The sequence below is a fragment of the Bombus vosnesenskii genome, unplaced genomic scaffold, assembly GCF_011952255.1.
Source record: "Bombus vosnesenskii isolate JDL3184/JDL3185 unplaced genomic scaffold, Bvos_JDL3184-5_v1.1 scf7180000015527, whole genome shotgun sequence".
Lineage (NCBI taxonomy): Eukaryota > Metazoa > Arthropoda > Insecta > Hymenoptera > Apidae > Bombus > Bombus vosnesenskii.
Window position 1 is genome coordinate 21715 of NW_022884033.1, and position 10676 is coordinate 32390.

A 10676-nucleotide genomic window follows, 5' to 3' on the forward strand; every position below is an offset into this window, starting at 1 on the left:
AGAATGGTTGTTCATTCTTTCAACTAATTTTCAAAACTGATCTTACACAAATATTTAAGAACACGATCACATTGAATATGTGTTTATGTGAACTCTTTAAATTACATTCGTGTTCTGGGTACACCTCTGTTGCAAGCACTTTTCCAGCAACCCTACTGTAGTATCGGGAATAAAATATTATTATTATTGATGATTTATTTACAATAAATGGATTGTACACATGTTGATTAAACAGAAGAACGATGGTTCTAGACAACTCAATAGTTAACTCGCAACTCTCGTCACAACAGATCCAACGCTCTTTCTCTCTCTCACGCGGACGACACTCTCACACAACGCTAGCAACACTATATCGACAACGCAACTCGCATTTTCTGACTTCTCGATTCACACTCTCTGACTTCTCCACTGACACTGACTGTCCTAGCATCCCTTTGTCTTTTCTTAGGTCCACCACGCACGTGTTCCGTAAACACTCGTGGCCAAGGTCATGTAGGCCTTTTCTACGAAACTATTCAATTGAAGGACCGACGACACATTGATGGACCCGACGACGCCTCGGCTCTCGCGGCATTGTTTATGGTTTACTCGATATCTCTTTGGCCTTTTTGTGCACGATACTACACTACGGATTAATATTCTATTTTTCTTGTGCTGTATAAGTACATACATACGATAGTACATACAGGGTATACCGAAAATCGTGGTGCAAGCCAAAAGGATGTGATTCCTCGTACAAAAGTAAGTCGAAAATGTAAAATAATAACTTTTGATATTAATCTGGCATCATAAAATTTCTGCATACCACGAGACGTTATTCCTTTCAGTTTTAAAACGTGTGCCAGTTTCTTTGTACGTGTATGAAAGAATGATACAACGTATGGTGACAGTCGTGTAATGCTAAAAATATATTTCTCCTTCCCTGGATACGATCATAGATTATTCAGAAAAGTAAAAAAGATTGGAAAAGCAAAAAAGGGCAACACCACACGGGGTTTTCAAGCGGTCACCCGTCTAAGTACTATCCGCGCCCAGCGTTGCTTAAACTTTCGTGATCGGACGAGAACGAGTGCATTTAATGATGTTTATTTAACCCAAGATACAATTTCAAATACATTTTGGTATTCACAATAAACTGTGAATTTTGGTAATAATGTGTTAAGCAAAGGTACCGATACGCGGCGGTACGACGTAGCCATACTATATTATGTGTCGGCGCTTTACATGTTTTGTGTTTAATACAATTTTTGGGTTTAAGCCACTGGGGAGCGGAGCTTTTATATGATTTTGTTTTTTTTTTATTTTTTCTGTCCTGAAAACTTGGTCGCAAAACAGGACGCTTCGGTAATTTACTTTTGACGAGAACGAGTGCATTAAGCGCGGTATGTGCGTTGACTGAAGCAATCGGTTTTGTTATTTGATATTGTCGAATAGAAAAATATTTAAAAAAACACAGAAATATGTACGAGAATAAACGGTATCTTTATACATGCATCCAGATCTGTAACATTTTGTCTGGCTTCGTTTCCCAGGCAATGGACTGTGAAGTTCCGTCATGTAGGTTCGCGTGCACTTGAAAAGTAACGAGAGACAAATGGACGGAACTTTGTTACGCCTCTCGCTGACGCGTTTTCCTCGCGACCGCGTCTCTCCGCGAACGGTCGTAACATTTGGCCCTTCGAGCCGGATCATCAGTGGCAGTGGATAGTTTTGTCACCCATCCGGTCGAAACATTTGGTCCTTCGAGCCGGATTCAGTGACAAGTGAAAAGTGTGGACACGTAACTGGTCGAATCATTCGATCCTCAAAGCCGTATGACGCCTCAAGTGAAAAGTGCATACCAGTGCCACCCACTATCATACAGTGCCACGTGAATCCAACATAATCACGCAGCCTCACGCCAACAACTGGAGGGTCGACTTCAGTAAGAACACGTCTTACACATCAAACGAAACACACACGGTGACGAGTAACATTCAAACTCACAACCACAAGGTAAGCTCGCTCATTGCATTTTCCTCTCAAACTGCGATACCTATGGAGAACGCAGAGAAAATTACCTCCTTGCATCGGAGACGAGGCTTTCAAATCGGTCGATTTACCTCTGTATCGAAACGACTCGATGAATACGAAAAATCTACACAACCGATTAAGGCCCGATTAACGGCCTATATGATACTACTCGACGACGCGTGGAAACAATATCGATTGTTACAAGAGGAATTAGAAGATTTAGGCGAGTTAGACGACGCGCGCGTTTCCGAAGTAACCGACACATATGACGATCTTGTAGTCCGAATACACACCCTCATGGATGATACACCAGCATCGTCGTCGAAATCACAAGGCTCCGAGTCGTCTAATGTCGCCGAGCCGACATCAGTTAAACTGCCGGAAATTCACTTGCCTACTTTTGACGGTGTCATCGGAAATTGGCACTCCTTTTACGACTCCTTCTTATCCACTATCGATCGAAGCAAGCGACTTACATCCGTGCAGAAATTTCACTACCTACGATCCTCTTTGACCTTAAAGGCCGCGCGAAGTATACAATCGTTAGCCCTCACCGAGTCAAACTATGCAATCGCCGTCGACGTGCTTAAGGAAAAATTCGACTGCCACCGTCAAATCTGCATGCGCCACCTCGACTTGCTTTTCGACTATCCGAAAATAGTTAAAGAGACACCCGAAGCCATAGACGACTTTCTCGAGACGGTCAAGATAAATATCCAAGCATTAGAGAACCTCGGTGACCCAATCACATCAAACACCGTTCTTCTCAAATTACTTACATGGAAGTTACCCCCAGCCATCATTCGCAAATGGCAATGCACCTTACCAGACAAGAAATTGCCGTCATACACGCACTTAATAGACTTCTTGCAAACACGGACAAACGGCGATAGAACAAGTTCAGCAGTTACCGCGACGAAAAGGGCCTCCGAACCACCCAACCGTCAGCGACCGAGCGCGCCGCGAAGTCATGCATTCACCATGACACTCGAGACGCCGGTATGTCCGGACTGTCGAAGACAACACGAACTACGGAATTGCGACGTCTTCAAAGCGAAATCGCCCAAAGAGCGTCTCGACACTGCCAAACGGGCGTCGCTCTGTACGAATTGTTGAGGCAAGGGATACGCTCTCAATCAATGCTCCGCCGGGTCATGTCGCATCTGTAGACAGCGACACCACACTTCCTTACATCAAGAGCATGGTCACAGTAGATTACGGACACGTGTGAGCCGAACACCGAGCGGTCGATCGTCGAGCGACCGGTCATCCAACGGTCGATCTCCGCCTAGTTCACCGATTCCGCGGTCGTCACACCGATCGAGACGGGCATCCGCGTCTCCACGAACGTCTCCCCGAACGTCTCCCCGAACGTCTCCGCGAACATCCCCAAAACGTGTATCTCGGTCATCGCGAACGACGGCATCGGGATCAAATACCTCCCGCAGTCCTAAACAACTAGGGGAACCCTGACGTCCTCAAACGGCTTTGTTAGGGACCGAACCACCGAAAACAGACTCATTGACCTCGCCTCCTTCCGGATCACTCCACCACGATTTGTTAGTCACTGCACAGGTCAACATACTGGACAATAGAACTCGACCGTTCCGCTGTAGAGCTCTGCTAGATACCGGCGCTAGCATGAACTTCATCACCGAGAAACTCGCCAATTCGTTAAGACTCAACCAACGGAAATGTTCGGTCCCAATCGGAACACTCAACACATTGTCCACGACCTCGAAACGTTACATCACGGCCACGATCACCTTCGTTGACGGCACATACGAACGCATCTGGATTTTTCTCATCATACCGACCATATCGACTTCGATCCCAGATCAACCCGTGGATCAGTCAACGATACAGATACCCAGAAATCTACGACTAGCCGATCCAAGATTCCACAGACCTGCTCCGATCGACGTGCTATTGAGCGCCGGGCCAACACTAGCGTCACTGTGTGTCGGCCAACTTGATATCAGTCAAGCGAACGGGACCGACTTGCGTCTGCAAAAAACGCGGTTCGGATGGGTCATCGGGGGAAGCCCAGCCTCGCAACCACCCGCACACGCATTTCACGCGTCCACGACGGCCTTGCAGGCGGATCTCGCCCGTTTTGGGGAAATCGACGAAGGACCGACCACTGCGCACACTTCAGAAGCGGAACGACAGTGCGAGGAACATTTCCGGAATCACGTTCAACGCACCCACGAAGGGCGATACATGGTCGCTCTCCCCTTCAACGAGACAACTCCCTCGCTTGGATCCTCCAGAGCCATGGTGATGAAGCGACTAACATCTCTCTGCCGTCGGTTCCAACGAGATAAGCGTTTCGAAGCCGACTATCACGCCGTAATACAGGAATACTTGGCATTAGGGCACATGACGAAAGTTACCACGGGCCACTGCACGGACGATGGATATTTTCTGCCACATCATGGCGTGATCAAGGAATCCAGCCAAACCACAAAACTCCGAGTCGTGTTTGACGGATCGGCCCCAGCCACCACCGGAGTTTCATTAAACGACGTACTTCATACGGGACCGAAACTACAAGATGATTTATTTTTCATCCTTCTAAGATATCAATCTCATCAATACGTCATTACAGGCGATGTCGAAAAAATGTATCGCCAATTTCTTGTGCGCCCGGAGGATCGGAAATTTCAACAAATTTTGTGGCGCAATGCTGATGGAGAAGTCGACACTTATCAACTCAACACAGTGACATTCGGGCTCTCAGCGGCCCCGTATCTAGCCATCTGCTGCCTCAAGCAACTGGCGGACGACGAGGGGCATCGATATCCACGAGCGGCGACAGTCTTACAGCGAGACATTTACGTCGACGATGTTCTCACAGGAGTCGATACAAGGGTCGAAGCACGATCATTGAGAACGGAGCTCACAGAACTGCTCAAGCTAGCCGGCTTAAACATTCGGAAATGGGCATCGAACGACCGGGAACTGCTACGAGGACTTCCCGAGAAGGACATAAACGATAAGCTGCTACTAGGCGAATCGCAAACCTTCAAGACACTGGGTGTTGTTTGGAATTCCTTCGACGATTCGATCCTATACTCCGTCAAAATCAATAATGCCGACTCTCGAATTACGAAGAGAACAATCAGCTCCGAAATCGCCAAGATCTACGACCCTCTCGGATTGCTGGCACCAGTAATTGTTCGAGCTAAGATGTTGCTCCAGCGACTCTGGATGCTAAAAATTGATTGGGACGAATCCTTACCGGCTGACGTGCACACGGAATGGAGCAAATATTACGCACAGCTGCCATTATTGAATAACGTGGAGTTCCCACGCAAAACGATAATCAGTCCCGCAGCGGAAATTGAGTTACACGGGTTCTGTGACGCCAGCGACAGGGAATATGGAGCATGCGTTTACCTTCGCACCATCACCCTGGATGGTCATGTCTGTGCGCGTCTCCTCACTGCGAAGTCGAAGGTAGCTCCGCTCAAATCACTAACCATTCCAAGGCTGGAACTGAGTGGAGCACTCCTTCTCGCGTCACTAGCCACCACGGTCCTCCAAGCCTTGCCAAGCAACGTTGCTCGGACCGTTTATTGGACTGACTCCACAATCGTTCTACGTTGGATCAACACGTCACCCCACACGCTAAAAACCTTCGTCGCTAACAGTGTGACAGAAATTCAAAGGAAGACTCACGCCTCAGATTGACGTCACATCCCCACTACCGATAACCCGGCAGATCTCATATCTCGAGGCCAACTACCCGAAGACTTCCTGAAAACAATCATTTGGCAACATGGACCAGAGTGGCTTCAACAACCTGAAGAATACTGGCCAACGTGGAACCCAGTACCGTTAAACGAAACACCGGAGCAGAAAAGGGCAACCTGTCTGTCCGCGACTCCGGCGGACCACAGCATACTGGGGAGATTCTTCTCTTGGCCCAAGCTTATAAGAATTGCCGCTCGGTGCCTTCGATGGAGACAAATCCGGGATCGAGGCAAACCTCTGACCATGCACGAGTTGGCCAATGCACACAGCAGATTAATCAAACTATTGCAAGCTTATTTTTCAGACGAAATCCGTGCTCTCCAGACAGACAGAAATTCGGCAGTGAAAGGGAAACTCCAAAGACTCAATCCATTTCTGGACAAGGACGGGATGCTGCGCGTCGGAGGCCGACTCAGTCATTCACCAATGCCTTTCAACCAGAAGCACCCAATAATTCTACCCAAATCCTCAGTTACCGCGCTCATAATCGAGCATGAACACCTCCTAAATCTCCACACCGGAACTCAAGCTACCTTATACGCCCTAAGGAGATCTTATTGGCCTATCGACGGCCGCAGTCAAGTTTGGAGCACGCTGAAGAAGTGCGTCCGTTGCTGCAGAGCCAACCCCCCTCCAGTGGATTACATAATGGGCGACCTTCCAGCTGCACGGATAACAGAGTCTCGGCCATTTACCAACGTCGGAATCGACTACTGCGGACCGTTTTACATCAAGGAACGAAAGGTTCGCAACCGACGCAAAATCAAGGTATACGTAGCAATCTTTGTGTGTCTTGCAGTCAAAGCAGTCCACATCGAGTTGGTCAGCGATCTCACTAGCGAGGCCTTCATTGCCGCTCTGTGAAGATTCATCGCTCGCCGCGGATTCTGTGTGACAATCTACTCCGACAACGGTACCAACTTCGTTGGTGCCAACAACGTATTACGAGAGCTCCGAAATCTCCTGCAATCCGACGATCACAAGGCACAGGTCCAGTCCTTTTTAGCCGACCGACGGATCGAATGGCACTTCATCCCTCCCAACTCTCCTCACTTCGGTGGGTTGTGGGAGGCTGCAGTGAAGTCTTTCAAACGACATCTCAGACGTGTCGTCGGTAACGAGCTCTTGACCTTCGAAAACCTTAACACCCTCATCATCGAAATCGAGTCTATCCTCAACTCCCGTCCGCTGACGCCAATATCTTCAGACCCAAACGATCTCCTCGTTCTCACTCCCGGTCATTTCCTCATCGGAGATTCACTAACAAGTTTCCGAGAACGAGATTTCAGGGACACGCCATCCAACCGTCTCTCCTGCTGGCAGCATATTCAGAAACTCAAACAACATTTCTGGCGCCGGTGGCATCGAGAGTATCCCAACGAGCTACACATCCGGAACAAATGGAGCAAGGGCAGTCACGATATACGAGAAGGCATCATCGTCCCCCCGATGCAATGGCCATTGGGCAGAATCATCAAGGCTCAACCCGGCGCGGACGGCATCATACGCACGGCTATCGTTCGAACAGCAACGAGCACCCTGGATCGGAACATCACCCTCGAACGGAGCATCAAGCGGATGGTACCACTACCGAGCAGAACGACTCCAAACGACTCCGAACCAATCAACAGCCCGAAGTCTGATAAGAGATCCACCTGACAACAGCACACCATATCACTTGATCGGTGCCCTCTCAACGGGGGGAGGATGTTACGTCGCGTAACACTCTACCTAGCCGAGGCCACACACCGCGGGCAATGTGGCAACCAGATGTCTTCGGATACTCGCAGCGTAGCCTCCATAGTTTCAAGTACCTTCCATAAATCTCATAGATTTCCTAGAAAAGGTCCTTCAAACCAAACAAACGTCTGTTTCCGAAGAATTTCCAAAGACTATTGTCTACCACGGCTTAACTAAGGAAAGTTAGTTTTTCTCACGTACGCTGCAACTGTCCTCCCACTAACCACTTTCTCTCGAGGGCGGTTAAGACCCTTCGTTTAACCAATTAAAAACGAAGCCTATTCCCTCAATCTCCTAAATAACATCGGCACCAACAAATCCGATGGTCCCGTGCGCTAGACACACCTATCCTTAGCTTTCCTCCGAGACAGCATCGTCTCCCAAGACAGTACTGTTTTTGCATCCTTCGAACGATCAACATCCTTCCACCGGGTATACACACCCGCAGATCAGTCACTCATTCATCTCGTACATACGCACCAGCGTAACTGTCTTCGTTATAAATTGTTGGAATAAACGGCGAAATATAACTTACTGCCGTGTCATATTCATTTAACCACCTCTGTTATCTTAACCGAAACAGGGGAACGACTACTTCGCGGCGTCGATTCACCGAATCGTAGCGAGAAGTTACGCCTCTCGCTGACGCGTTTTCCTCGCGACCGCGTCTCTCCGCGAACGGTCGTAACAACGTGAAATTATTCTTTCTTTTTTCTTTTTAATTTAATCATGCGAAACGATCTATAAATGCACTGAAAAGACCTGCACTTTGTGAGTCTAATGATCCAGGGAAAGTGATTGGTCAGCAAATGATTGTAACCCCGATTTCTTTATTTCTATAACGCGTAAGTGTATAAAATAAATAAAAATATCATGATAAAGATTCAGTAACGATGATAATTAATTCAATAATTAATTCAATCATGATGGTAATTATGCGATAATAGACTGAGTGAAAAGCGTTAGCGATTGGCCGTAATGGCGAAATATGCGGCTGTTAGAGCGTTAAGTTTTAAGCCACGCGATATATGTCAATCTAGGAGACGTATAAAATATCCCAGAATTTTTACATACATGCATACAATACAAACGTGTATACAATACATACAATATCGTATACACGTTGACATCTACGGACAAAGTTCTCTTCGTAAAAGAAAAATCATGTAGCAAGATAATGTACTACTAACAACAGGTCTCAAGATATAGCTGTCGACAATTTTATTGCTTCATATGACAATGTTTCAACCTCCAACTCCGTCATTAACAATAACAGTAACAATAATATTAACGACAAGCGGCGTCACAAACACTCCCGTGGTTTTTCGGAACCTGCGACAACCGGACAACTGGAGCACGTTGCAACAAAAGACTCTTATCTGTATCTTCTGAGATCTCTGCAGACAATCTTGATAGCGAAGACCAGATGTTCTCTGATACTAAGTTTGAAACTGCTACAGAAAGCAGAGATCATCCTTATGTCCAAGCAACGAGGAGCCAAAACAGAATTTTGACAAACTACGTTCGACTAAATTGTATCATTGTTACTAACGAATACACTGCTCTTACAAAAGCCTTTGTGAAGATCAAAAATAAATATCACCTACTCAAAGACAGAAACACCAAAAACAGATTACACCAACTTACTGAAAAAGTAGAAAATATCTAGCTGGGCCCCTACGTTGGTTTATTTTTGCTAATCTGGGAATGACACGTATAATCAAAAACCGGAAAACGCGGATAGGAAGTTTAATGCACTTGAAGAGATTAGCTCCGCCGATGAAAAATTATGGCTAACCGTAATATATCTTTCCAATTACTTTCCATTCTCATCATCATATTAATAACATTAAGAAGTTGAAAAAAGATACAACATTCAGCAATAAGCGCTGTTCTTAATGATCGTATCAGTGCACCAACAAACATTCTGTTAAAGACAAAACTTTCACTTATCAGGGATCGTACTACATATTTGTGTAATAGCCTCCTGACCAAAACCCTCTAACACTACTACGAAAATTAATCGTACAGCAAAACACTTTTAACCATCTAGAAATAAGGAAAGTGAACTTAAAAAGAAAGCTCATGAAACAATGTATCAATAAAGGGAATATTACACACTCGTAATCACTTCAATATCTATTTTTCTGATCATAACACTGTCATTACCTCGATTCGTATAAATATTGAAATTGGAAACATGCACAAAATGTGCAATTTTTTATTAAATGATGACTTACATATAACATATACCGATGGAAGCAAAACTACAAGACCAATTTCTGTAAAATCAGCTTACATCTGCAAAGAATTAACAGTCTCGAGGAAAAGAAGTATTCCAAATACATTTTACGTATTTTCTGCAGAATGCATTAATATTATATATCATAAATGATGGAATCGTAACATTAAAATTTCTACTGATTAGCGTCCTTCTCTTCCCGCATAATTCAAAAATAGATACAAAGACTATCGTAACTTCTGTATTCTCGAAATTAAAAGAAAATATGACGAATTTAAGGAAAAATGCATAAATAATTTTTGGATTCCATCACAAATGGATATACTGTGTAATCAAATTAAGTAAAACATGATTTTCGTGAATCACTTAAGCACGAATGTAATTTGAATATTGTATATTATTTTAAAGACAATAATAAACCACGATTCGCAAATAAAGGTTAAACTCACGAGAGTTTGTCCTTTGATCGCTACCACTTTTCTGAAAAAGCAGGATTTAAATCAAATAGTCTGGAAGACTCCCTTGCAATTCTTTAATTCTCATAGAGCTGGCCTAACGAAGAATTTGAGAAAACACAATCTGTACCCACCACTGAATACGAAACCCTTACTTTACGAACCAGATATTGAAACGCGTTTATTTTCTTAAAAAGTGCACAGTAATTTGCACGTTTAAATTTTCTTCTAACTTAAATTAAACTGTCGTTTAAAATCTCATGCGCCCGGAAAAATAGTAACTGGGGAAAGCTAACGTACCCCTTATGCTACATAATTCTTTATAAGGGGCTTTTTTGGACTCGATAAAAAAAAAGAGCTGTATGTAAATTATTTCAGAAAGCGGGATAATCTCTAAATCTAAAGTTTCCAATATAATTCATTCTTTGCTCAAACTACTGGAAAATCTTGTCCGTTGTATGCATATG

At 45.0% G+C, this 10676-nt stretch overlaps 1 protein-coding gene across 1 annotated transcript; it reads left to right on the plus strand.

Annotated features, from left to right (window-relative positions):
* Positions 1–2172: 2172 nt before the first annotated feature.
* Positions 2173–6636, plus strand: LOC117241247. The gene is made up of 3 exons (XM_033507213.1): positions 2173–3115; positions 3509–5668; positions 5741–6636. The coding sequence occupies exons 1-3, from the start codon at positions 2173–2175 to the stop codon at positions 6634–6636; spliced, it is 3999 nt and encodes a 1332-aa protein (XP_033363104.1).
* The last annotated feature ends 4040 nt before the right edge of the window (positions 6637–10676 follow it).

Coding starts and splice junctions, on each gene's coding strand:
- LOC117241247 (XM_033507213.1), top strand. CDS start 2,173: ATGATACTACTCGACGACGCGTGGAAACAATATCGATTGTTACAAGAG. Junction 3,116..3,508: donor TGCCAAACGGGCGTCGCTCT/GTACGAATTGTT, acceptor CGGCTTTGTTAG/GGACCGAACCACCGAAAACA. Junction 5,669..5,740: donor AAAAACCTTCGTCGCTAACA/GTGTGACAGAAA, acceptor ATAACCCGGCAG/ATCTCATATCTCGAGGCCAA.